Source organism: Desmodus rotundus, chromosome 10, assembly GCF_022682495.2.
Source record: "Desmodus rotundus isolate HL8 chromosome 10, HLdesRot8A.1, whole genome shotgun sequence".
In the NCBI taxonomy this organism is placed as follows: Eukaryota; Metazoa; Chordata; class Mammalia; order Chiroptera; family Phyllostomidae; genus Desmodus; species Desmodus rotundus.
The window spans coordinates 102,429,874-102,457,153 of record NC_071396.1 but is presented as its reverse complement, the minus strand read 5'-3'; the positions used below and the strand labels follow the sequence as shown (position 1 = coordinate 102,457,153).

At 50.6% G+C, this 27,280-nt stretch overlaps 1 protein-coding gene across 5 annotated transcripts in view; it reads left to right on the top strand.

Annotated features, from left to right (window-relative positions):
• ALPK2 (alpha kinase 2) overlaps positions 1-27,280 on the top strand; it is a 94,461-nt gene that overhangs the window by 53,940 nt on the left and 13,241 nt on the right. For 2 of the 5 annotated variants that reach the window (XM_045187679.3, XM_045187680.3), the window contains 7 exons: positions 10,726-14,104; positions 17,253-17,400; positions 19,333-19,460; positions 19,562-19,597; positions 20,309-20,583; positions 22,030-22,118; positions 25,068-25,285. In XM_045187679.3, the coding sequence (XP_045043614.2) occupies positions 10,726-14,104; positions 17,253-17,400; positions 19,333-19,460; positions 19,562-19,597; positions 20,309-20,583; positions 22,030-22,118; positions 25,068-25,285 (4,273 nt within the window). The other 3 variants (XM_053912369.2, XM_045187681.2, XM_053912370.1) reach the window with 3 other exon arrangements.

The window sequence follows — 27,280 nt, the reverse complement described above, 5'->3', positions numbered from 1 at the left end:
GCCAGCCTCCCTGAGAACAGTGCAGGGACAAGAACAGCTCCGTGGTGGGGGCGGGGGCTCTGAACTCCACTCTGCGGACAGACTGCAAACAGAATTTCCAGAAGAGCACCAGCCCGCCTGGAACTGCCCCGCTGCTGGAATATTCTAAACCTCTCTCTTCTCCTGAAGCCCACACCACCCAGTGGCGTGACAGAGCTTCAGTGCTGAGCGTTGATGGCAAACTGCAGACTGGGGAGGGAGGCCCTGCAGGGCCCGCTGGGAAAAGATTCGGTTGCTATAGTGGGTTGCATAATGTCTCCCCAGATTGATGTCCATCTGGAACCTCAGCATGAGACCTGGTTTGGGACTAGGGTCTTTGTGGATGCAATTGGGGGAGATGAGGTCATTAGTCCGCAGGAGGTGAAGAGCCCAGGAGACCCTGGGACACCTTGATCTCAGGCTTCCGGCCTCCGGGGCTGAGGGAATAAGTGTGTGTTAACTCACTGAGTTTGTGGTAATGTGTTTCCGCGGCCCTAGGAAACTAACACAGTTGCCAGTGGTGTGTACGGGGAGGTAGCAGAAAAAAGTGTTTGTTTTTTCATTTTTGCCTCCAGAACCTCCTCCCAAAGCAGCTGGGGAGACTAGGGTTGCCCCCGGTGGGGGAGGGGGAGTGGAGATGGTGGTGAGATTCTGCTGAGGGAAGCGAATATGTAGAGAAACAGGTGTGTGTTTTTATTTTTGTTGAAGTGGGACAATAAATTTTCAAGTCGGGCTTTGTTGCAAGAAGAGTTTTCTGAATCCCTTTCTTTACATTAGATTCGAGTGTTATCTCCACATAGTCAGAAAGAGGGACTGTGAGGGTTTAGACAGGGTGCCCAGCTCTCAGGACACTGGGACAAAATGCTCACAGAGCTAGAGGCAGAGCCCAGAGGCCACACGCGCCCTGACTGCCCTTCTCCTGGCTTTGGGACTGTCTAGAGTAATTGAAGGCAGACCGTGAGGACAGATCTTTCTCTGCTTCCCTTTTGGGACATGGGGACTAGGCGCCCCCTCCCCCATCAACCAGTATGTGCAGCTCAGACACCAGCTTCCAGAAAAGCAGGGTCAGGGCGAGCCGAACTAAGGGCCCCGGCACTCCCTAAAGGCTGTGTGAGTCATACTGGAGACTGGCTCAGTCAGAGAGAAAACTTTTTCTCCACTCCTTCTCCAAGGCCCTGCCTGGGGGTGGGGAGCTCATGAGAAAGCCAAGGTCAGTTCCAGAGCAAGAATAAAGAGATTGCATGAACTCCTGCATATCAGAAGTAACATGTATGAACTTTTACATCGCCATAAATGCAAATATCAGGTCAGCCTTTTTTTTTTTCTGTCCTATTTCAAATCACTGCCTTGACTTCTAGATAGTTTCTTTCTTTCTTGGTTCTCAAAGCATTGCCCCAACAACTTCAGCTTCCCAGAAGCTTCTTTGTGAATCATTCTTTTCCCCGCCATCTGTAAGGAGAAAGCTGATTTTGATGGCTCCATCAGTAGAGGTACCTGAATTTCCAGTCTGCTCTGTACTCTGCTCCTCCCCACTTCCTGCCTTTGATCCTCTTGCCTTTCAAGTACAGGTGTGTGAAACTTAACCCTTCAGCTGTACTCTGTACAACTGTGTGTCCCTGGCCCATTGGACATCGCCACCCTCAGGGCCTGGTGCCCGTGGGTATGGTTATGCTGATGTCTCCTGGTTTGTATATATTGGAAACTTCAATTGTTCGTGATTAAAGCAAGAGCTGCTTCCCTCTCTGCTCAGAAGAAAACAGATGGCTCCAGTTTAGATCTAAAGAAGACTGAGGCCAATGAAGCATTAAATGATTAGTGAAGAAGAGTTACAGTTTAGTAGAAAATACATATCAACCAAAGCACAGGACCATCGGGCAATTTTCCCAGTGGGAGGTCAATGTCAACAGAGAATGACAGAGAATGAGGAGAGAACCAGACTCCGAAGAGGCAAAGCCTTCCTGTCCATGTTGACACTGGACCAAGAACAGATTGGATGGATGTTCACTCATTTGATCTATTTCTTGAGCACCTACTATGTCCCTTGCACCAAGCTGAGCAAGACTAGCCCTGTCCTTCCCGCGTCACTCTCTCTAGCCCAGGAACTTCCGTTTCTCCTGCGGAACAAAGCCATCTCTGAATCTCATCGAGTAGCGGTCATCACCTGCTCTGAGACTGTACCCTGTAGACCTGTCCACTTTGAGGGGATAGTTTTGCTTATGCAGAAGCCAAACCTGAGGGCATGTAGCTGTCCTTCTGCTTATAGAAGAGACATGTGGCATATTAGGGGTTCTTCAAGCCCCAAGCCTGTAGTTTCTTCTGATTTCTGGTAACGACCATCTGCGCCAGGTGACCTGCCTAGATTTATGTTTATATTCAGATGTTCCAAGTGCTGATTGTCATCATTACTGCAAGCTTTGAAGTCACGCTGAATAGGCAAAGTTGTAGTGTAGTCGCTGTGACACATACTTCCTGTTTCTAAAATGTACAAGAACTGCCTTTATACAGGGTATTGTTGTCAGTGCCGCAGGGGAATGGCTACTACCTTAGTTTTGATTTTGCTCACAAATTCTAGAAACAATGGAGAGAGATATTGATTTGAATACACTGTCCTAGAACCTGTTTTGGGTTTCATTTCCCCCTTGTCCTGCAGTCTGAAATCTGCAGAGAAGTTTAGGGCTGTGGGAAGGAGACAGTCCCACGCCACTCAGCCAGCTCCTGCTTATGACCAATGTGGGGATTCATTCCGTGGGCCCGGGATCGGTGGGCTCAAGGCGGGGACATTATGCACAAAATTGTGTGGGTAGAATAAGAGTTCCTGGGGGAGAGAAGCCATAACTTTCCTCAACCCCCAAAAGGGTCAGCAATGTTGGGCGCCAATGGCGAAGGGTCGTCCTTTCTGGGGCTGTGATTATGCTATTGGCTTGGATGAGGTCTGTGAGCCTCCAGAACCCTTTAGGATCAGCTCCAGGGCCCACATGCTGACACAGTGCCATCTACTTACTGCATAGAGGAGGGACAAGCTGTGGTGAGCGAGGCAGAACCCCAGGGAGTGCCCGTGCCCGATGGTGGCTTGTTCTCCAGACTGCTGTCTCTTCCCTAGCCCCCTCTGGGCCCCCCGATGCCCCATTCAGGACCAGTCTACCCATGGCAACATGCTGTGGCCTTTCCCCTAACAACTCTTTTAGTCACAGGCTTAGATCTAGAAGCCTTAGCAGCTGAAGGAAGTCCCGGTTCCAGATGGAAGGCGAGGTTTAAGCCCCATTTCAATGTTTGTGTTGTTTACATGACAGCGGGTCACCGAACACCAGAGCTACTGGGACCCAGAGACAGTGCCAGCCCTCTCACTTCACTGTGGAAGAAACAACTCCCGAGAGATCCGATGACTTCTCCAAAGCCGCTTCCCACGTGGTCGCACGCATCCAGGACTAAGCCCTGGGCTCTCTGAGGCCCAACCCTCTTTCCAGCCCCCGCTCCTCTTTCCTTTCACGCCTCATCCAAGTCCAGTCTCTTCCAGCAAAAAACCAAATGCAGACTATGGAGAAGTGCCTGACTTCAAGAAAAATTTCTGGCCTTCCCAACTCCATTTTTCTTACATTCGCCTATCTCCCAGTGCCCTTATGGAAATCATGGCTCTCCTCTCAGCTCCTAGATGCAGGGAACAAAAAGAAGCCTACAGGAAAGGAAGACAACTGCTTTCCTGACCCATGTACGTGGGGGTCTACCACCAAACAGCCCTCTCATGTGTTGGCGTAGCCGGTACATTTCTCCCTAGCATCACACAACCCGAAGTCCCAAAGGCATACATTTCTATGCCATCTTTAAACATTAACTGCATTAGCAGAATAGTGCCTGCCGTGTATTAAGGCTTACATAGGGCTCAGCAATTGCTATTGTTAGTGATAGTTCTGCTACTTGCCTCAGGAAACCCAAGAGGGGCCACAAACACATAAAGCTCTTGGCTCTTTCTTTCATACCATGTCACCAGGCAGATTTTGCTGAATGCACAGAGCCCTGGGAAAGGGTATTCCTCATGGAAACCCTGTCCACTCCCAGTAAGAGACCAAATTGGCAGGTTGCAAACTCTAAGACTTTGCCAGCATTGTACCAGTGGCTGGTGGGAGATCCCTCGTCTCCCCGAGGGAATGGAATGAAGATGAGCGGGTTAAGTGACAGGGCACTCAGGGTCTGGTTTCAGGATTGGGGACTTCAGACGAGTGTCCTCCTCTTTATTGTGTGTTATTTTCACATTCAAAGCCTTTAAGTGAAGCTCCTTTCTGGGTAACCTGGCAACTCCCCAAAATAAACTCAGGTTTCTGAAATATTCTAGGTTGCCTGCGAGCTTTCTTTGGCTGGGGACCAGGCTATTTCCCATGTTGCAGGCCCAGGCGGATGGATTTGATCTGTCCAGTGACAAATGACCCTGGGCCCATATTGAGGGCTCAGCAGATAGTTAGGAAAGGTTAGCTGTGGGCGAGGCCACAGCAGCCTGGGAGGCTGGGGAGCGAGGCAGTCCCCAGTTAGAGATTCCTGGAACCACAGGGGGAAATTGATGATGTGCAGACAACTGCTGAAGGACATGGTGCTATTTCTATCTAGTCCAGATAAGGAGGAAAGAACATTCAAAGACCATTTAAAAAGAAACAGAATTTGGAGAATTTGTCCCATGGGAAGGCATGTGGTGGTACTGGCTGGCAGACGCAAGGAGCTAAATGCTTGGCCCTCCTGACCCTGGGGGGCTGTGTTTGCTTTATAGCTGGGACCTCTCCCTTGATGACCAGCTTCTCAGATTTCCCCATTCTCCCTCCCCCACTGGACTCCAAGTTCATCTTGCCTCAAGCCCTTTTGATCCCTTGGCATACTGACCAGCCCTTTGCCCTTCAAACTAATCCCTACCTCAGTTCACCCAGTGCCTCCAGAAGGGCTCTGGGGTGAACCTCATGCCTTCTCCCTCACCCTCGGCCATGCATGGTCCTCTGGCATCCACCTGGATTGCTTTTAGCTGCCGTTAACAAAATAGCCACAGGAGAGTGGCCTCAGTCATAAGGACCTTTGTTGTTCGTGTCACAAGGCATCTGGAGGTGGAAGGTCTCAGTGTTGTCCTGGTGGCTTAAGGATGCCTGCACGCTCCTCTGTCCTTTCTCTCTTTCTGCTCCACCAGCCGTGGTGTGCTGGCTTGTCATTCTCATGCTGGTTGCTCCTGACCAGGAGACGCGACACCAGGCATCACATCTTTGTGACAGGAAGAGGACGGGGTAGACAAAGTACCTACCACGTCTGTGTCTGACAGAAGCAAAGCCAAGCTTCCCCAGAGCCCTTCCCTGGAAGGGCTTAGTCCTCACCAGCCAGAACCAACCCCTTGGCTCCGTCTCACTCTGCAGGGGGCTGTGAGAGTGTGCTTTTCCCGTTACTTTACTTGGAGGTAGCAAGGGACAAGGCGCTTGGGATGCTGTTGAGTCAGTCAACCCACAGCATCCACCACATCTACCATGGGCCCCTCAACTCGGTAGAGAAGGTTCCTGAGACTGCACTGAAATGTCTACGAATTGACTAAGAACATACATTCAATGTAAGAGTGCAGCCTCTGATTTCTACACCGCAGGGTCCGATCCGTCGAGTGGGAGAGCGGGATGCATGGCGCCTTCCATCCTGTGCTGGAGCCGTCCGTCAGGCTCTGTCCATGGGGCCGTCAGCACAACTTGTCAAGGATGGTTATTTGTTTATCTTTTCCATGTGCCTCTTCTCTCTTCAGCTGGATTAGAAGCTATTTGAGAAGAGGGAATCTCATCTCCTACCACCTTCTATTGTTAGTGACTCAACTTAGTGGCATGCGCTTTAGTTGGCATCTGGGACACTGTCATTAATGAAGAGGCGACTAACCCTGAACGTCGCAGGGCGTGTAGGGGTGCAGTGCACCTTTCCGGGGGATCCGTGGCACACTTAGGAGGCAGAAGTTTTGGAAAGGCCAACAAATGAAAACAATGTGTTTGTAGAATGCGAGGCATGTTGAATAGAGATGGCGCTGGGAAATGCAGCGCGAGCAGGCTGTAAGCTTTCAAGCTTGATGCTGCTTTCAAAATCAGGTTTGGGAGTGTTACTAAATTTGCTTTCCCCTTTCTCTTCCTTGCGTTCATTCATGTGCTTATTCATTCAGCAAAATTAATTGAGACCCTACTGTGCCTGTGGTTCTGGAAATCCAGAAATAGGGAGCAAAGCGTCCCTGCCCTTAGCGCTTGTGAGGAGCCTGACAAAGACACGGTCATGTTCCAGGTAACGAGGACCATTATATTGTCTTCTACCCAGTGTCTCTGATGCTCAGAAGTTCTGACTTTAAATTAGGGGATTTCCCCCCAGCCCTTTGGTGAGGTTTCTCTTACCTTCTCGTGTCAGAAAACCTGGGTTGCAAAGGGCTTCATGGCCAACACACTTGGCTTTAAATCCTGGTCTTGCCATTGAGTGTGCGACGCTGGGGCGATTTCACACCCTGACCTTCAACGATCTGCTGTTGTCAATGGACTGCGTCTAGGCCCGAATGCACCCATCGGTTATGCTCAGTGATAGAATGCCGTTAACCATTTCTCTTAAAATAAGCGCGACTGACGCCTTCTCAGCAGAGGGTGTGGTCGGACCCCGCAGGAGGAAGACGAGTCCTGTCATTGTCAGTGTTGGCGGGGTCAGCGACGTGGGTCTGTTGTCATCCCACACAGTCTGTCCCAGCCACGGAGCCCAGAGCATGGTCCGTTTGCGACCTTGCAGCCTTGGCCTTGTGATAGATAACCTTCCTGCAGTCCTCTTCGCTCAGAAACCAGAGCTCGGCATGGCCCGCCTGCTCTGAAGGCCTCCTGCCTGTACTAACATCCCAACTCCCCTGGACCTGCACAGCATGGCCCCAAATATCCAGGACTGTGTTCCCTCCCTCTACCGCCCACTCCGAAGGCCCTGCCCTCTCTCCTGCCGGTGCCCTGGGGGCCACCTGTCCCCAACCTGCACCCCACCTGCACAAGGGAGGATGGGCTGGTGCTCACCCAGCAATCGCAGACCAGCTCCAGCCTGGCGACAGCAGCGAGAGTCTCCGCTGTTTGGTGGCCTGTTGGCAGCATCTCCACTAGGGCTCAGCCCCTACCACACGGTCCTCCCTCGGTCCTCTCCCTCACCTTAGAGCACCTAGGGTTTCCCTGTGTCTTCTGGTCACTCTTCATTGCAGTTAATAATTCTTTCCTTTCAACTGCCCTTAGTTAACCCAGGATGTGGTTTCTGTCTCCTCATTGGACCCTGGCTGCTCACCTCACCAGGAAAGAAGGGATGAAAATATCAGCATTTGAGATTTATTTTACCAATCAAATGAGAAAGCCCATGCACAGCCCAAAGCACATGGCTTTGCCTTGGCCACTACTTGCTTTTCACAGAGAACAGGGCAACTACTGTCAGTGAGCGCCAGGCACTTGGCAGCGTGGTGCTGACGTGCATGTGGTTAGCCCTAGAGGAAGAGACAGAGGGTCAGAGAGGCTAAAGAGATTGCTTCAGATCTTGCACACAGTATGGGATTGCGCAGAACCCAGGAAACCAGTCTTCTGAGTGTATATTCCACACACCACACTGGGCTTCCTCCTAGAGCCCTGAACCCTCCTTCTTTTCACCCGAATGAGAGCAATTTCCCTACATAACAAAACCTCCCGAGTCTGAGCACTCACTCCACGATGAGACTGACTGCGTAGCAGGGGAAGCATTTGCAGGAGTCCTTTCAGAAGGTCTTCCCTGAGATCTCCTTCTGAAAGGATGGTCTGAATTGTTTCGAAGTCTCAGACAGTGGTTTCTCTTTCTCTCTGAGTCAGCCTCTGCATGACCCCAAGGAGCCTGTCCTTGGGACTGACGCTGTGGCCCTTGGCAAGGATGTCCTGGGCTGTTAAAGGCTTTGCTTTGAGAAAACCCCCTGGGGTACTTAAAATCAAATTTATGGAATTTCCCATTAGCAGTGAACCAATTATACGGTTTGTTGCTTGAACATATCTTCCAAAGGCCGGACGTCTTTTTCATATTCACTGATGCTTCCCTGGTACTTAGAATAGAGCTTGGTATACAGTAGACGCTCCGTAAATGTTTTTCAAGTGGATGAATTCACACGGTCAAGGATTTGCCATATTTTTTACATGGGACCCTCCTCCAGGTTATTTTAAAATAGGGTTTTATTTTTAATGCAGGAGAGGAGGTGCGTGTGTATACCTCAACAGGAACATTACTATTGTGTACATCTGGGCACACCACCACGGCTAAGATGATATATTCCAATGGCCAAACTCACCTTAATCAAAGCTTACCTGTCCTGGGCTTCCCCCTCGCCGGGGGTTGGTTTTATCTCCCTATCTGCTACCGACTCTGCTGATACGGTGCCAGGCAATAAGGAGTGGGCACCATCCCAGAAACTAACAGAGTGGCTTTTTAACTTGAGCCCTTTGGAAGGATCTGTCCAGTGCCCGGCAGAGCATTCTATACATGGCAGCTACTCCATAAGTGTCTGCTGGCAGTGACAATGTTGTGATGATGGCAAGATCTTAAAATAAAAGGCTTCACAGACACGGGTAATGGAAATTTAGGCAGGAGAGGAGGGCTCAAGAGAGGCCTTGGCATTCGTGATCAGACAGTGTCCCCGAGCGTCCTAAATCATGACCAGGAAGCCACCCACACTTGCTGTGCTTAATGGCTCAGTCCATTTGCGCTGCAGTTCACTGTAAAAGGCCGAAGCAGCAAACGAAAAGGACACTCTCCACACGCGTTGTGGATGTTCAGGTGTAGAGGTGAGACTGTGTACACGTTAAACTCCTCAATACTTTTTAAAAACCATGCTTCCTGTTTCCCCAAGGTTCTCTCTCTGGTTTTCCCTTTTAATGTAATGAGAAAGAAAAAAAGAATATAGAAAACGAGTGAACTCGTTCTTTTTCGAAATGTAAGGATGTGAACAGTACTTGCCCCTGCTCACGGTAGAGTCTGCTTTAAGCAGAGTTGTCCCCAAGTCAGGGGCAGATGAGTCCGAACCTTCCAAGCGCAGAGAGTTAGTGGGTGAAGCTGGGTAGAGCTGTCTCACCCGGTGCAGGGCTCACTCACTGCCCCCACTGTCAGCAAGCGCCTATGGAGCACCGGCTCGGTGCTGACGTGCGACATCTGTTCAGTGCTAACCCTGTGACAGGCCGTGTGTACAACTTAGAACAGGAACCCCCGCAGGTGGGTGCTTTGCTGCATAGTACCCTCATCCCCTGGGATTCTCCCTAGTACCTCGGAGGGTTAGCTAAATGCTTGTTGAATTGATGAACGGTCCCAGCACTCGTGGAGTTAACAGCCCAAGAAATTATATTACATCTCTTCTTGTTCAGTTAGCACTTTCACGCCAATAATATCTGAGTGAAGTGAACATCAGGGTAGCTTCAGGGAGAAAAGGAGAGGCGAGTCCCCGCTGGCCTTAAGCAGCCCTGCAGGGGGCGGAAGGGGGTGTGGCTGTGCTGCGGTCCTCTTTCCTACTGGCTGGCGGTGTGTACGGGGAGGGGCTGCTCTCACCTGCGTGGATAGAATCAGCCTCCGACCGTGGAGCTGCACGTGCACAGAAACATTTCAGCTCCATTTTGTCAAACGCTGGAGAGACTGCTCCGTCCCTCTTTAAGCCCAGCTATCAGTGCCTGCACTTTTGAACCCGGCTGCTGCAGAGCAGGAGTCCTGGGGGCAAAGGTGGGGATCCTTGCTGAAAATCAGCAGCAATTCCCTTCTTCTTAGCTGCGTATAATGTCGATGTGCATTGAAACACCGGATGAGCTAAATACTTCTAGAGATAAGAATTTCGCCCAAGTGCTTGCTGCTTCCTTGAATGATCTCCAGTATCACAGAACATTCCAATGGTGCCATGATGGGTTCACCATCACGATGTGAGACAGGTTCATTCAATCATTCTTTCTTCCCTGTTTCTGTCTCCCTCCCTTTCTGACTCTCTCTGCTCCTTTCTCTTCACAAAAGCCTAAGGAGTCTCGGGTCCTCTGTTTCCAGTGGATGTGGTTTGCCTGCCACTGGGCATCTGTGTTAAAGTGGAGGAGACATTGCAACACTTTATCACCTTCCAGGGGCAAAAATGATCGGCAGTGCCGATGGCCAGTCGTGACCCTATTGCTTTATGAGGGGGGGTGGCTCAAAGGAGGGGCCTCTCTGTTCTTTAGTAACATTATTAACCAGCAAGCTGTCATATTTGAGGGCAAAGACTGCTCTTTAACTTCACAGACTCTGGATTTTTCACTTGTTACAGTCATGTGAAAGGTGGCTTTCTGTAACATCAAGTAAATCCTAAGAGCTTGTGTGGATTTAAAATCCACACAAGCTCTTAGGATTTACTTGATGTCAATAGTTAACATTCAATCTATTTTCATCTTTATTGAGAGAGAGAGAGAGACAAAGGGAGATAATCACTAACTGATGTTGTCAGGAGGCTTTCTGCTTATCAGGGCAATTTGACCAGGGGTCCCCTGGAACATACAGTTGCTGACATTTGCATCTCTCCAGGAAGTCTCTAACAGCTACAGCGGTGTGGGGATTAACGCTCAGATTCCCGTCATTCCCCACTGCTCTTCTTGTCCATTATGATGGTCCTCAGGGATTAACACTCTTGTGACTGCCTTTCTGCCCTACTGTGGGCCCTCCCAGGGACAATTCCATTAACACCGCTTTTTGTCTTTCTAGGTGCAAATTCAGGACTCAGCCGGGGAGAGACTCTCTCCCAGATGGACACCAGCTTTCTCAGAGCCTGCCCGAGAGGGGTCTGCATCACCTGGGACCACAGCAGATTCCATCCCCAATTTAGGAAGGATCGATGACGAAAGTGCATCATTGATCCCATGCCTGGAGAGAGAAAGCTGCACTCAAGGCCCACAGCGTGAAGAAAAGCAACGCAGAGAAGACGACACGCCCGGACATTCCTGGGAAGACCAAGGACATGGGCTGAGCCTCCCAGAAGCCACCCATGCAACTCTGTCCCCCTGTGAGCCATCGGCGTGTCTGCCCGCAGAGGGCAGCGGCGACTCTGGGGAGCCCGAGACTCTGTCTGTTGCTTCCCCTGCACCCGCAAATATTGTCCCCACCCCGGGAACTGTGTGCCATGGGCCGAGGGGCAGAGAAGTGGAGTGTTTGATGGAGCGTCTTAAAGCAGGTGACCAAGAAACAGGTGGCACCATGGATTCTCCTGCTGGAGCCCCCATTCATAAACATTTGCCCCAACAATTTTGCTCCATGGACTTGGAGCTGGTGGAAGGTCAGAGCAAAGCGTCTGACTTGTGTTTTCCTGATGAAAGGACACTGGAGGTTGTTTTCCAAACACGCGGTTTGGAGCCTGCACAGTTTACAGGCCAAAGCAACAAGGACGGAAACACAGTCGCATTTCCTTCCCCTAACAGTGCCCTCCCCTGGGACACTTCACAAAAGGCCGGTGAAGGCTCCACAGGGGAGCAGCTAGCCAGGGTGGAGCATTCCACCCCCACTCTGGCCGCCACAGGGCAGGGCAGGCGGAGCCCCAGCACCGCAGGGGGGCTTGAGGACAGACAGTCTCTGTCCTCTGAGAATTCTTCAGTGTGGTGTGAAGAAGGTGAGGACACCCCCAGGACCCACGCCCTGGGCCCCACAGACACACCAACGAGCCATAGTTCGATTGCGAAGTTTCCTCAGGAGGAGCTGGCAACATTACCTGCTAATCTTGAGTGTCTTCAGGGGACCAGGGAGAGTGGGGACACACCAACTGGTACCATTGCTACCACAGTCCACCCAGCCAAATACCTCCCCATTTCAATTGCTGAGAACAGCCGTGCAGATGGCCCCGAGAAGAGCTCACCTCAGACGCCAGGTGAAAATACCTTTCAACATCCTTCCAATGAACAGTCAGGTCATATTTTAAATGGCTCCGCCCCCGTGTCTGCAGAAGAACTTTGCACGGCTCCCAGGGGCCTGGGAGTCTGCGTCTGTGCTCCCCAGGTCCCAGAGGGAGAGCTCTGCCACAACTTCCCTCTTCAGGTCCATAACCAGTCTGGAGACGGGAGCCAGACCGTGGATGGAGCGACCACTAGGAGTCTGGATGAGAAGTCCCAGGAAAAAGGAAGTGAAACAACGCAGAGGACCCAGCAGGAGAGCCTGCCCCACCGGGGCTCTCTTTCTGAAGATCGTGTCCAGGAAAGTTGGGCCCCGACGCCTGCTGCACGAGGGGAAACAGTCCCAGCACCTTTGGACCACTCATCAGCAAGCTGTAGGGAGGAAGGGAGGCTGTGCTCAGGCCCGGGGACCAATGTGCCCATGGTGGCCGAAGCAACTGTGGAAGATGACCGTCAGACTGTGAGCAGTGTTCCGCCTCTCTCCAACATCCCCCTGGAGGAGTCTACAGGCAGTGGACCAGGACACAGGGAAGCAGGCAACACACCCAAGAGGGTGACTCTAGGGGCTTCCATTTCTGAGGTCCAACCTCCAGGACAACCGGCAGATTCTGAGTGCAAGGAGTCAGCTGCTGGTGCCACGACCCCTGCCAGGGCCTGGGCCATAGCTGATGCTCTACAGGCAGGTGCTGCTCGGCCTGAACTGGACCCCTCTGAGCCTGCGGCATCAGCTGGCGGTCCTCAGGCTGAGTCTGGCTTAGCCCTTGCTGATAACAGAGAAATCCATGAGGGTCAAAAGCCAGCCCGGCGCACCTATTGGAGCTGTCTTTCCGCCCGGTATCTGAGCCAACGCCGGCTCCTGGAGTCGTCTGTGGACCCGGTTGAGGAGGAATTATGTGTCACAGATTTGTCCTCTGAAGCTTCCACAACTGGAGGGCAGGAAGCTGTTAACAATGTCAGTCAAAACCAAGAGGAAAAACAGCTTATTGAGGCCCTCCCTGCCTTCTTTCAATCGTTTCTGACCAGCCCGAAAATCCTTGAGTCCTCTGTGGATCCCATTGATGAAATAGGTGTGGTGGAGTGGGCCGGGGGGGAAACCCGGGAGCCTTCTGAATCCACCCTGGGACTCATCACAGAGGACAGTAAACTGGAGGATGGACACTTGGGCCAGAGAGCGGGAGTCACACCTGCCAGCTCACCAGTTCCATGCCCCCAGCAAAGTGGGGGAACCATTCCAAGTAAAGACAGCACCGACCGAAACCAAGAAGCCAGTGAGCAAGGGGAGGCTGAGCAAAGCCTCTGTGACAAAGCCGAAGGGGGAGTCCGGCCTGCCAGTTTGCAAGTCCCGTGTCCCGAGGAAGGTGGAGAGACAATTGCAAGTGGATGCTGTGGAAGCCAGGAGCAAGAAGGCCGTCAGAGGAGCTTGGGAGAGGCTGAGCAAAGTAAACACAGTGGAGCAGATTTTGTTTTCTCCATTTTACCTCTTTCTAGCGGTCTTGCAGTCATGACTCAGGCGTCTGCTGGAGTTGACACTCAGAACGCCACAGGTCAAGTTCATGACATCCCCAAGAACCATTTACTGGAGCCCAGGCCCTGTGAGCATGCACTTTCTGCCTCAGAGGAAACGGGGGAGAGAGGGGGTGAGGGTGGGAAACAGTCGCCCTCCCCTAGTGGTCTTATTCAGCTGCCTTCTACTTCACCTCCTGAAGGAAACATCACAAACTTTCCAATAAGCCACAGGATTGAGGAACCTGAAAAAGAGACACCCCAGAGTGGGGAAACCAAAACCGCAAGCCCATCCAGCTCCCTGGCAATGACTTTGGCATTCACTTCAGGAGAATGTGAGTCAGAGACAGCTCCTAAGACTCTGCAGGACCCATGTCAACTGGGCCTCTCCCTGGGCCATGGGAGCAAGTCAGGGAAGGAGAGGCCCCGACCCATGGCAACCCCGATGGGCAGATCCCCAGCGACTGCTGCAGAGGAGGGCAAGAGGAAGCAAGAAACCGCAGCAAGTGGGCATTTAGCTGAGGGAATGAAGAAGAAAATTCTGTCCAAGGTGGCTGCCCTGAGGCTGAGATTGGAAGAGAGGGAGAATGTCAGAAAGAACTCAAGCTTTCCTAAAAAGATTCCTAAACTCAAGACGTCGGTATCGTGCGCCAGTGAGCCAAAAGACCCAAAAGAGCTGCCTTGCAAAAGAGAAGGAAAAGGTGAGACCCTGTTGCTTTCCATCACTGTTAAAGCTTGGGTTTGCTGACCAGGCGTCCAGTTCCTTGATCCTCCTGAGTCCTTTGCCGTTAAGGTGGGTGTCGACCAGGTGGGCAATGATGCTACGGTAGTGACCACAGGGCTCGGCAGATAGACCCCGCTGGTTCTCAAACTTGAGTGGCCTCGAAATCACCTGGAGGGCTTATTAAACTATGACCTGGGCTCCAATTCCAAGGTGTCTGATTCCAGGTGTGGGCCGAGACGTAGCATTTCTAACAAGTTCTCAGGTGCGCTGTGGGCAGAGCCTCTCCTATAGGCTGCCCGTAGGTGTGTTTAATTCAGGGAATGTGATTAGGATGCTCTTTTGTTGAATTATCCTTCAAAAAACATGTTATAAAGATAAGCAGAAGCATTCGTCAGTATAGCTGGTTAGTATAATTAAGTAGACGACAAGCTGAGCAGAATTTCCCAGAAATAAACATTTAGGTACAGTGTGGGAGTCTCTTCCTTAATCATTGATTTTCATTAAAAACGGCTTTATTGTACATTGGGTTTCCTTCCAAAGTTGAGTGTGAACCTTCTTTCCCACTCACCCTTCGCTTTACCTGAGTCTAAAGGCTGCGGGAGGGGCTGGGTCTCCGCTGCTGGTTTCAGAGCCCCTGAAGCTCAGGGGGCTCGTCACTGCGGCCACTTCGGCTCTGCCCGGGCAATTGCTTTAACCCCTAGTTCCACCCTGTAACCCAAATTTTAGCCTCTCCTGCGTCAGAGCTCTTCTCTCACTTGCCGTAAGACCCGGTGGAAGTCAGAAGAGAAGACAGAGCAGCAGCCGAAGCCCTCTGTGAGGCCGACCCCAGCGCTGTGGCCCCCGTGGCTCCCAGGGAGGGGTTTTCCCCTCCCGACCGAGCCCGCAGACTTCTGGGTGGTGCTTGTCATTCCCCATCCACATCCACGGGCCCTCAGCCCTGTTTCAGAAAGGATTAAATACAAAACTGTCGTACAAAAGTGTCTTCCGAAGAGTTTGGAGGGGTCCAACCAGGTCGTTAGTATGCATGTTTTTAAGCCAATTTAAAGAGAATGAAGCAATGTTTTAGAAGATCTCCGAAGTGGGTTTACCGCAGAGGGAAGCAATCATTTTGGAATGCTTGTCCACGGTTATTCAAGTTACCCACGGGAGAAAGGACACTGACAACCACACACTGTTGGAGGGCTTGATCTCAGCTGCCACACAGCCCCCTGAGCTTGAAGGGCAGTAAGGACGGGGTGCAGCATTTGGGGAGGGGTGGTACTCACACACCCGTGAACTGGTGAGGTAGGACTTGGGGGTGGGGGATGACCTGGAGGATTCTGAAAGAAGCTAAACAATCTGAGTAACCTTTTTTTTCAGACTTTCGAGACTTAGTACATCTACACCACCAGGCCTCCTCTTAGCTCCTCCGTCTGCGTTGGCCCCCCTGTCCCACACAAATGGGGCTCCTTTCTGAAGCCCCAAGGCCTCCTGTCCAAGCTGGCTTTGCATCTCTCAAAGACCCTCACTTAATTCCGCTGCTCATTTTATGTCCTTTCCTCTGTTCCCCAGTTTTCTGTGTTCAGAACTTACAACAAGGTAGTAGGCGTGGTCGGCATCCATGGGAACGCTTAGTTCTCCACAAATCGCCCATGACCTCAGAGTGTTGGAAGGGCCCTTGAGGAAATGCATCCCAGATGAGGTGGCTTGGTCAACTCTGAACCAAGGGTTTGGGGCTCTGGGCCTGGACACCCAGCACAGCTAGCAGGAGCCAAGTGAGCGGAGAAGGGGTTTGTCATCCATAACCACTTGGTATATTTTCTCTCTGCTATAATGTTGTTAGTAACTTCAGCTACTCTCTAGTTGAGAATGTGTTACCCAAGCAGCCCATTATCGCTTTCTGGGAAGAAGATAAGCCTGCAAATGTGAATTCTGTTATTCAAGGGTCTGTTGGCGTCAAGGAGAATTGGAAGGCACACTTAATGCAGCGACTATTTCACAGCGGTGGAATTTCAGGGGACAGAGCAAGCAAGCATCAGTATTGATGACTTTTGTCCTGGCTCTGAGTTATATATTTTATATTACCAAAGCCGCAGAGTTATGGAACTTGGTCTCTAACCAGCAGACACCACATTTCCAGGAATTCCAACCACCTGGCTGGGTCCTCTATCCTTGTCTTGTTCTACTGTCAATGCTGCCTCCCAGTGGCTGCCCCGAGCAATTACACATTTGCCTGGCTTGTGGAGCTCTCATCCCTGATTTTAAAAAGCGATATTCAAAGATCTCCTCCGAACTCTGGAAATCGTTTCCTTATTGCTCCTATTTCATTCAAGCAGACATTTCTCTTTTGCTAATGAAATTGGTGTCAGACACAGCAGCAATCTTCAGCAAAGACAAAGGTAATGAGAGGAAAGATGAATGAATACTTTTCAGCAAATAACGATTGTTGAGCTGCCTTTTACATCTGAGGGCTTAACCACGATCATCTGGATGATTCAGATGTCATTTTACTCTCTAATCTCCAGCTCTGACTTTGACCTGGACTATCTGGTGGTCATTTAAGAGCATCTTTACTGAAACGAGGTCCTATAAGCTAGGTATCTAAAACCCTTCTTCCTCATCTTAAAAAAAAAAAAAGTCTCTCAAGTTATATTTCATATTCTGCATCACAGACCTTACTCAAGGAATTGTAAGTAATGAAAAGTAATTACGACCCTGGCTGGTGTGGCTCAGTGGATTGAGTGCTGGCCTGTGAACCAAAGTGTTGCCAGTTCAATTCCCAGTCAGGGCACAAGCCTGGGGTGCAGGCCAAGTCTCTGGTTGGGGGTGTATGAGAGGCACCCACACATTGATGTTTCTCTCCTCTCTTTCTCCCTCCTTTTCTCTAAAAATGAATAAATAAAACCTTAAAAAAAAAGAAAAGTAACTACATAGATTGATTTGTTCATTTTCCTAGTGTTGAGGCAAGCCACATGTCCCCTCGGACACTCGGTTTTCTCATCCATAAATTGAGGGTCATAATTACTTTCCTCGTCTCTTGGGATTGTTGTGAGAATTAACGAGACGAGATGGAGAAGCCCTTTGTCTGCTGTAAAGCTCTTTGCAACTGTGACAAGAACGCTGACCTGCCAATCTCTCATCCCCAGCTCCGGTATTACTGAAAAAGATCCAAGCTGAGATGTTTCCTGAACACTCTGGAAATGTAAGATTGAGCTGCCAGTTTGCAGAAATTCATGAAGATTCTACTATCTGGTGGACAAAAGATTCCAAACCCATAGCCCAAGTGCAGAGAAGGTGCGATATTTGCCCCTGGTGACTCTTCATAGTTGTAAGGGAAGTCAGGCGTCTGGACGGGGAAATGGTGGCCAGTTCTTGCCCTGGCTCTGCCACCGTTGGGTTCCGTGGCCTAAGGAAGTCACAGAACCTTTCGTTACATTTAAACGTGGGATTTAAAACCTTTGGTATCACAGCTTTACATTTTAATTTTTAAAATCATTACACTTTCATGATATTCGGGGAGCACGTGAAGTCACCTTCTAGTCTGCCAGGCTCTGTGGGCCCAGGATGTCAGAGCGCGCTTCTGTGTGTCTGAGAATTGCTCTGTGTCTTCTGTCTCACAAATTCCCCTTGACCTGGTGAAGACCAAACAAAGGAAAAAAGACACTCCATGTGGCTGCAGGAAAGTAGCCGCTGTTGAGGGGGGTAAGCAACCATCTCGAAGGTGGGAAAAGCCGATTATTTGGGGGGGGCGCCAGGCTATCGGAGGGGCGTGGGAGTCATTGCCAAGAGCGCTCCAGGTGGGATGAATCTGACTGATGGCTTCTTAAAGCACCTTTCTGGCGACAAATGCTTGTTCAGGAGAATTGAGGGACTCAAGCTTCGTTCGACACACCTGAGGAGGTGTGGATGGTTCTAGAACCAGGTCACCTGGTTCGATGGGAACCAGCATAACCCAGACAACTCTCAAAAGCCTCTTTCTGCCAAAGGGGGTGCCTGTTCAGCTCTCTGAGTCACGGGAGGTGTTCCTATCCCTTTAATCTTGTCACAAGCAGACTGAAAAAGTAAGAAAAATAAGAGCTTTCTGTATAATTAAATCAAACATGTCTGCTTGGATTACGTCTGCAAGTTAATGCCCCCGATGCAGCTGTGGAAGGTTTGAGCCATGGTTCTGCTTCCTTAGTATTACTGCTGAAACCTCACTGGATCGTCACTGATGTGTTAATAAAGCTGCTTTGCCTAAAATGTCATCCTTACCTGCTTGTCGTATGAATGGCTTAAGAGGAATTAGAACGGAGAAGTAATGGCTTGAGTCTTAAATCAAGGCTATTCTCCAGAGCTTTGTCAAAAAGAACTACTAATTATTCATTTAAAATTTTTTTTTTCTGTAGCTGTCAGCTAAGTGCAATTAGCCAGCATTCTCTGACACTTTGCTCAAAGCTCAGGTTGGCACCTGGATCTTTCTGGTTCCTTTTCCTTCCGAGGTGTCTTTAGAGAACCTAACCTCCCTCTAGGGGACATCGAGCATTAGTAGCACGCTATTCACTGATGACACATGGCCAGGGCCTCTCAAGTCTTAGCGATGTTTGCTTCCTTTCTCCTTGGCGACCCTGTCTGGATCAGGCACACCGATTTGCTTTCTCTCTGTTAACACTTGAGCATATTTGGGAGACATCATTCCTTCGTATATGAAGCGATCATTTCTATTATTTCCCATGGGATTTCCGATGGTATCAAATTTCTTTGCCCCCTAATTCCAGTTGACTGTTTCCGTTACAAGTCCTTCCATGAGTCACTTATCAACTGCAAAGACCCCCTTTTTCTTGTCCCTTAATGTGTCTGGGTTTATAGTTGGGTTTGAAGTTTTCAGTTCTCCTTCAAGCGTGAGTCATCTGGATGAGTAACGTGACTGAGGTGAATTCTGCTCAGAACGTCTGGTCAGCCCCCAGAATTTGCAATGCTCGTTCTTCGCTTATTAATGACAGTCAACCCTCCCAAGTGTTTCCGTGTATTAATATTGTGTTTGGGAGTGAGAGTGTTAAACCAGAATCGTGCTGATCGTCCCCTGCAGATAAACATACTATATAAACAGCGTATCGTGATCTTGTCCTTTAGCTGACACATTGGCCAAAAACAGTAGGTCTGAGAAACATCAGTTCCTTTCGCCTGAAGTGCATTAGAAAAACGCAAGTTCAGAACGATGATACACGTTACTGTCCCCCACTTCAGTGCAGGCGACAACTCCACTGTGTCCTTGGCCATCGTGCAAGCCAGCCAGAAGGACCAGGGCCTCTATGACTGCCACATCCAGAACAGCCACGGAAAAGTGGCAGCAGAGTTTAACCTCACCCCTGAAGGTAAACCTCAGCTTTTCCGTTTCCGATAAATGAGAACCACTGGCCTCTGCCGATTAATGTTCCTTTGTTCTGAAAGCATTCTCTTCTGTGTCTTCTTCCAGTTCTCAAACAACTTTCCAGCCACCAGGACATTAAAGGTAAGCTAATGTGAGTGGGATGCAGGGGGTGGGCCTATCATAGAGTATGAAGTAGCTTCTGGAGTCGATGGTGGGAGCAGTATTCCCACGGACTCTTCGAACCAAGGAAGAGAGAGCTTAGGAATGACTGAGAAGTGAATGAAAATCCATGAGCCGTTTCAGCCTGCTCGTAAGGCCTATGTTGTGAGTTCTCGAGGCTACGGATATCCGGAAGGATATCATTTCTGAAAGAGATCAGACTGTAGTGGGTGTTGCTGGGAGCATGTGGAGGGGGTTGGGGTTAGACTGTTTCCTTCAAGCCCCAGACCAGCATTCAGCCATCTGCAGGGGATTTTTCAGCCTCTGACACTTACATGGCATGTTTTGTTTCTTCAATTTAGTTTTCACTTTGACTAGCTGAGCAGATGCCCAAAGAGAGCCAGGTGTCTAGGAGAACAACCCCATTTATTTGCATCTTAATGGAAATGACAGGTGGGTGTGCGGGCTCTCCTTTGGCACTGGTGCACACCTGGTGTAGCGACAGCTTAGCAGCTGCTCCGGAAGAACACTCCCACTGCCCCCGGGCCACCTACTGAGTCCAAGATTGACCTGTAGAACCTAAGAGGGGAAACCACACCTGACTCCCAACAGAGCCATAGCTCAAAGATGAGACGGGGGAGATGGGCCATTGAGGAGGATGTTGAGTACAAGTAAATTTGAGCCATGTTTTAGGGTGTGAAGAGATTGAGTTCAGCCAACTTATCTTCAGAGAAGACTTCCTCCGTGACCGGTACTTCGGGGACCGCCTGCGAGGCCAGATTGCCACGGAGGAGCTGCACTTTGGGGAAGGCGTCCACCGCAAAGCCTTCCGCAGCAAAGTCATGCAGGGCCTCATGCCTGTCTTCCAGCCCGGCCACGCCTGTGTGCTCAAGGTGCACAATGCCGTGGCCTATGGGACCAGAAACGATGATGAGCTCGTCCAGAGGAACTACAAACTCGCTGCCCAGGTGGGTCCACTCTCGTTGTAGGTGTCACTTGAGGAGTGAGAGGGACCCATGATAATCAGACTCAGAATTGGGGGGAGTGGCTCCAAGAGGGTGCTTTGCTTCCTTTGGGGTGAAGGCTGACTTCTGGGAATCACGTCTCAGTTCCGAGGAGCACTTCTTGGCCTCGTGTCAGCCAGACGGGGCTCAGCCTGTGTCTGGACGCACCTCACCAGTGCTGACCTGGGCTGAGATCATCTCCTAGGAAGTCCCAGGAGATCCCTGAGGGTTTGAATCTACTTGGGCACAGGATGATAGGAAAGTTGGGGGGCAGAGCCTAAGCTGCACTGGATGCCAGGATCCCCAAAGACAGCTAAAAGCAGGAGGAGTTTCTGGAGTGTTTCATTTCAGATGGAGGAGGAGGAGGGAGGTGGGATATATTTAGGACAGGACAGAAGCATTTGCCCCATTTACTGCCTTCCTGAGTTTGGTTCAATGTTAGCCCATAAGCCACGAAGGGAGAGCACCCCGAGTCTCCAGCCACATTCCCACCTCTCCATGCTAGTGACTCACAGAACTCTGGTGGTGAGAGGGGAGGAGAGCATTAGCTTCTCTACCTGCCTCCTCCTCCCACCTTAGTCCACGGGCTTCATTCTTGACACCAGCAATGGCCAAGTTTGCAGGAGCGCTGGGTCTACCTCTTTTACCAACTGGGTGTCCTTTTGCAATTTCTACCTACAAAATGAGCAGATTGGACTTAGGTGACTATCTTGGGTGCTGTCAAGCATTTGCCACACGTGATTCTCCCCAATGTGGCTATGTCACGTGGGACTCGGTGCTCATGAAGGCAGCTCTCTCCTGCAGGGATAGGATTTTGCCAATTGTATTTAATTCTCCTCCAATGCACCCTTCTTTCTCCTCCCTTTCCCTGAGGATTCCTCCCGTCTTCACTAGCATCTGGCCCAGTCATGGACACGCCCCCGCACCAGACTCCCACTCACAAATGCCTTACAGAGTGGAAAGCAGACTCCAATTCTCTTTTCCTGTGCCAACAATCTTGTCGAGGTGTTCTCTATTTACAACTCAAATTACACCTTTGAAGGAGAACCTCAATGGGGGAGGTCATGGGAAACCCAGCAAGCCCCAAGCTTGATCTGACATCCTGCTGAGGGTCAGTCCCCCTTAGTTCAGGGATGAACTTCAGCCATACAGTTCTATAGAGTTTATAATTCAGGGACACCTGGCCCCAGAGACCGCTTGACCTTCACCTGGGTCACTCCTGCAGGTCTTAGAGCTGCTCTGCAAGTGGCCAGCTCTGGGTTGTAATCATTGTGGCTTCTGTGCCCCCAACCAGGGGAGGGTTGGGGATCCATCGGCTTGGCCTGCATTAGGAAGTCTGATTAGCTTTACCAAACAACTCTCTGAATTTCCTCTAACCACTGGGATTCCCCATGTGTTCGGGTGATACAGGAATGTTACGTTCAGAACACTGCCAGATACTATGCCAAGATCTATGCTGCAGAAGCACAGCCCCTGGAAGGCTTCGGGGAAGTGCCCGAGTAAGTGCGTCTCCTGTATTTCCACCTCCGACTTGTTGGGGCCTTGGGGGCAGTGGCTGGAGGGACGACAGGGTGTGAAGGACCAGTAGGACAAGCATTTTGATGGGTCTCTCTGTAAGCTGTGAGGACACCTGTGGCTGGTATCCTGTTCTTCATTGGATCACCAGAGGCTTACAGAAAGATACTTGTTAAATATCCTTTACATAAACGTGTATGTGGATGGAGGGATGAATTCAACAAACATACCTATCATGTTAAATAGAAAAGAAAGGATATCTACTCTCACGAATATCGCATCATTTGAACAATAAGCATATATAAGAGAATATGAGAATATTACAGAATGATTAGTCCTATGATGAAAATAAAATATAGTGCCATGTCCAGAAAGAGTGAATTGGGTGGTCAGGGTTATGGGACGTGACACCCACTTCCTGGAACCAAGATTAATTAAACTGACTACTTGGATCCACTCACAGACTGTTTATTCACCCGTGCAAATGTTGTACCGGGTAAATACACCGCTGCACTGAAGCTGGACCAGGGCATTTCCATACCCAAGCCCCCCTTCCTTCCCCACCGTGGGAGAATTTGTGAGCGCGTGGCTGGGGAGAGGACATGGAGGGCAAAGTCCCTACGAAGGAGGGGGTGGCGGTTGTTTTAAAGGATGGGGAGACAAGAACATGTTTGTGGCTTTTGAGGCAGAGAGAAGAAATCAAGAGTAAGATGGTAGTAATCAACAGAAGACAAAACTCTTGACCAGGGATGGGCAAACTTTTCTGTAAAGGGCCAGATAGTAACTGTTTGGGGCTCTGTAGTCAGGAGGCAAAAATCAAGGCTATTATGTAGATCCTTAAGTAACACATCCTTACTGGTGTATTTTAAAATATAATAATAAGTGTTGAACATAATTTTTGATATATAGGTTTACTAATGAGAAGAATAAAATTCTTTTTTTTAAAGTAACATTTTCCTTAACTGGGGCTCAGAGTTAGTGTTTTCTGTGACCAAATCGATTGCAAATGTCCATCTGTAAAACTCTTTCTTAGCTTGTGGGCTGAGTGAAAAAAGATGTCAGATTGGATTTGGCTTCAATCACATACGAACCACATAGCTCCTCTTGCAGGGGGTAATGGGTGAGGGAGAAGAGCAATGCTGGGCAGGCTGGAGTCTCAAGGTTGGGGAGAAGTGAGGAACCAGCAAAGGAGACAGAGAAGTAGCTGGGGAAGCAGGAGGAAAATCAAGAGGAAGTGAGTTTCTGGAAGCCATGGGAGGGTGTTTCACAAAGAAGTGAGAGCAACTGAGTCAAGTGCCACTGAGAGCAATAAGATGAGGGCGAGTAAGAGAACACTAATTACACTCAGCGACATGGTGCTCGTGGAGCCATTGACCCAACCTTCTTCAGCGGGAAAGCCTCTTTGGGTGGGTTCGAGAGAGAATGGGAGGGGGGGATTGGAGGCAGTGTGTATACAACTGATGTGAGTTTTCATGTAAGCTCAGGGACAGCGTGCTCGCTCCATGGAATTACTGCAGCGTGTTGCTTGCTGTTGAAAATGATGCTGCAGGGGGAAAACTGCTGGGGCAACGTCTCTGAGAGGGTTGGGCTCCAGGCACCAGTGGGAGAGGTGGTTCCGGCAGGAGCAAAGAGGGTTCCTGCATAGGAGGGGCAGGAAGGCAGAGGATGTAGGTGCAGACCTCGGGAGAAGGGAATAGGTGGGGCGGCAGCTTTGGATGTTCTGTTCTTACTGAGTTCTCACAATGGAACGGGAAGCAAGGCCATTCGCTGAGAGTGAGGTTGGGGGAGGAGGCGGGGGCTGTTAAAGGCAAGAGCAGCAGGTATGAAGTAATCCTCCAGGACAGGGTGACTGTGGGCGGATTAGTGCCGGAAGATGCATTTAAGATCTGGGTATTCTCCGCTTCCAGTTGCCATCACGACTGCATAGCCTCCTCCCTGGTCTCTCTGCTTCTGCCCTTGTCCTCACACAGCTGCCCACACACAGTGGCAGAGTGACCCCAGAAACACAGGAGTTTGATCAGGCCACTCCTTTGCCCAGCATCCTCCAGTGGCTTCTCATCCAACTCAGTACAAAGGGCAGAGTTTTTCAAATGGCCAACCAGACCCCCAAGGTCTGGCTTCGCATTCCCTCTGGCCACACTCTTCTACCACACTCACTCCTTGCCCACTGCCCTGCAGCCACGCGGGTCCCTCACTGCGTTTGAACGCACCAGGAGCCTTTCCATATGTTGTTCCTTCTACCTGGCAGGCTCTTCCCATAGATATGCTCATGTCCCTCCACCCCCACTTCCTGCAGGTCTCCTCTCAAACGTCCTTTATCAGCAAGGCCTTCTCTGCCCTCCCTAAGTAAAATAGCGGCCCCTCCCCCACCCCTGGACCTCCCAGCTTCCCTCCACGGCTTTATTTTTTCTCATTGCACGTAGCAATACACATTTACTTGTTTACTGCCTGTCTCCATCATACAAACGTAAGATCCACAAGAGCAGAGCCTGTTTTCTCCATTGCTATTTTCCAGCGTAGAGTCAGGAAGAGTGTCTGACACCCAGAAGCCACTGAGTGAATGTTTGCTGATTCGTGGACTGAATGGAAGGCAGGAAGGAGGAGGGGAGGCTGGAAGGTTGGGCATAGGATGGATGGATAGATGGATTGCAGTCACATGACTAAGGGATCACTGAGATACGACTATGATGAGACATCCATTTCTACGTGAACAATTCAGGAGCAATTTCTGACCAACTCCAGGGGCAAATAAAAACCAGAATCACGTCCTTTTATTCACTGAATTGAATTGGGGGGATTTTTAGTCTAAATCTAGTGGATCCCAGGGGTTTATTCTGCAGCTCCCTGCTACTCCAGGTGAGGGTAGAATGGCCCCCAAAGTCTTTATTCCCATCGGAGAGCGTGACGTGTGTGCATGTTCTCTTCCCTTCCAGGATCATTCCGATTTTTCTTATCCATCGGCCTGAGAACAACATCCCATACGCCACAGTGGAGGAGGAGCTGATGGGAGAATTTGTGAAGTATTCCATCAGGGACGGGAAGGAAATCAACTTCTTGAGAAGGGACTCGGAGGCTGGTCAGAAGTGCTGCACCTTCCAGCACTGGGTGTACCAGAAAACGGGGGGCTGCCTCCTGGTCACGGACATGCAGGGTGAGGAAAGTGGCCTGCCTGGGGGACTGTGAGGGGTGAGGGGTGGTGGATAGGTGGGGAGGGGGAAGAGGGAGGAGGTGTGCTGGCTGCATCTATGCCCCTTCACCAGCAGAGGGTGCTACAAAGTCTCATCAGAATCAAGGTGTGACAAAGGAGCCGGAAATGACCGGCCAAATGGAATCATAAAATACATGTTAATAATTCATGCCAATTACAACAGGCAACCAAAGATTGACTTCCTTGTATCCTCAACGGGCCCAGGTTCAGAAGTACGGATGAGAATCCGGATGTGCCAAAAGTTAAATTAAGATGTAATCGTTTATTCTTAACAGGTGGAAGGGTCTCTCAGTTACTTTGGATTTCAGGCCCGCTTGGTGAATCTGCAGCAGGTGCTTAATTTCCACACACGTCGTTATGAGAACAATGAATACATTTGTTGTGTGAAGTGGGGGTGTCATGTTTGGGTTCCCCACAGAAGCAGCCCGAGACAAGTCGCAGTTTGGGGGTCCCCAGGACCCCCATCAGGCTCAGTTATTTGCTGGAAGGACTCACAGAACTTAGAAAAGCTGTTGTACTTCGTGGTCACGGTTTACTGCAGCCAGGGACACAGACTCACATCAGCAAAGGGCAGAGGTGCGTGGGGCAGAGTCTGGCAGAGACCAGGCAGGAGGCCCCAGGTGTCCCCTTGGGCGGTGCCATGGGGACAGTGCTCACTTCTCCAGTCATGGCGTGTAGCAACACACAGACAGCTGCCAGCCAGGGAAGCTCGCACGGGCCTTGGTGTTCAGAGTTTTTAGCGGACGTGTCCATCACGTAGGCATGACTGGCTGCCCGTGAAACTGACCGCAGTCTCTAGCCTCTCCAGAGGTCAAGCTGACACCACCTGGCCCAAGGTCCCCGGCAGACAAAGCTACTCTTATCAGGCAGGACATTCCAAGGGTTTAGAAATGACTCCTAGGAGTTGGATGAGGATTGAACCTTTATTTGGTCCAGATTCTTCCTCTACTGCGCACAGATGTCCAAGTACAAATATTTGGGAGGGGACCCCAGTAAACACTGAGGGGGAAGTGGGGAAGTGTGACAGGAAGGGAAGGCAGCTGGCAGGGTACCTTCCAGGGCAACCGTTACCACTGCGGGCATCTGAAGCTCACGCCTCCTGGGCGAAGCCTGGGGGCCTGTGCAGCACACACGTCTCAGATCACCACACCCAGGGGGTGACCCCCTTTAGTTACCAGCGAGAGACTCCACCTGCACAGGGGCAAGCCAAGCTGAGCAGAGCAGCCTCCTGCAAGCAGAGAAAGTTCTCCAAGAAATGCTGGTGGTGGCACCCGGAGGTGGGGCGAGTGTGCACAGAAATGGTTAGTGTGAGGCCGATGGGTGGGGCACCAGGAGCTCTGCCACAGGATTTCCTGTCCCCTTTCCTTTCCAAACGGTCAGGAAAAGTCTGAACTGCAGCCATAAGCCTACGAATGTCAGGCTCTGCCTGGCACGGGTGCTGTCAGGCACGGATGCTCAGATCTAGCAATGGCAGGGCAGAGGAAAGCCAGGCTGCCTCTGGGCTCCAGCCGCTGCCGCTGCACTTGCCGGCTGTCAGCCTCAGGCAGATTGGGTGCCTCAGCACTTTTCACACGGGGTTGTGGTGAAGACTGAATGAGGTAGCAAACCATTTGGTGAAGCAAATGTTCCCTATTTTAAAAAATGTTTATTTTGAAACAATCATAGACACAGGAAGTTGCAAAAATGTACAGATGTCCCCATGCACCCTTCCTCTAGCTTTGCCCAGCGCTAACATCTCACAGAACTATACTGCATATCAAAATGTGGGGGTTTGCCCTGGCTGCTGTGGCTCAGTGGATTGTGCGTCAGCCTACGAACCAAAATGTTGCCAGTTCGGTCCCTGGTCAGGGCACCTGCCTCGGTTGTGGACCAAGTCCCTGTTTGGGGGTGTGTGAGAGGCTACTGATAGATGTTTCTCTCACGCATCCATGTTTCTCT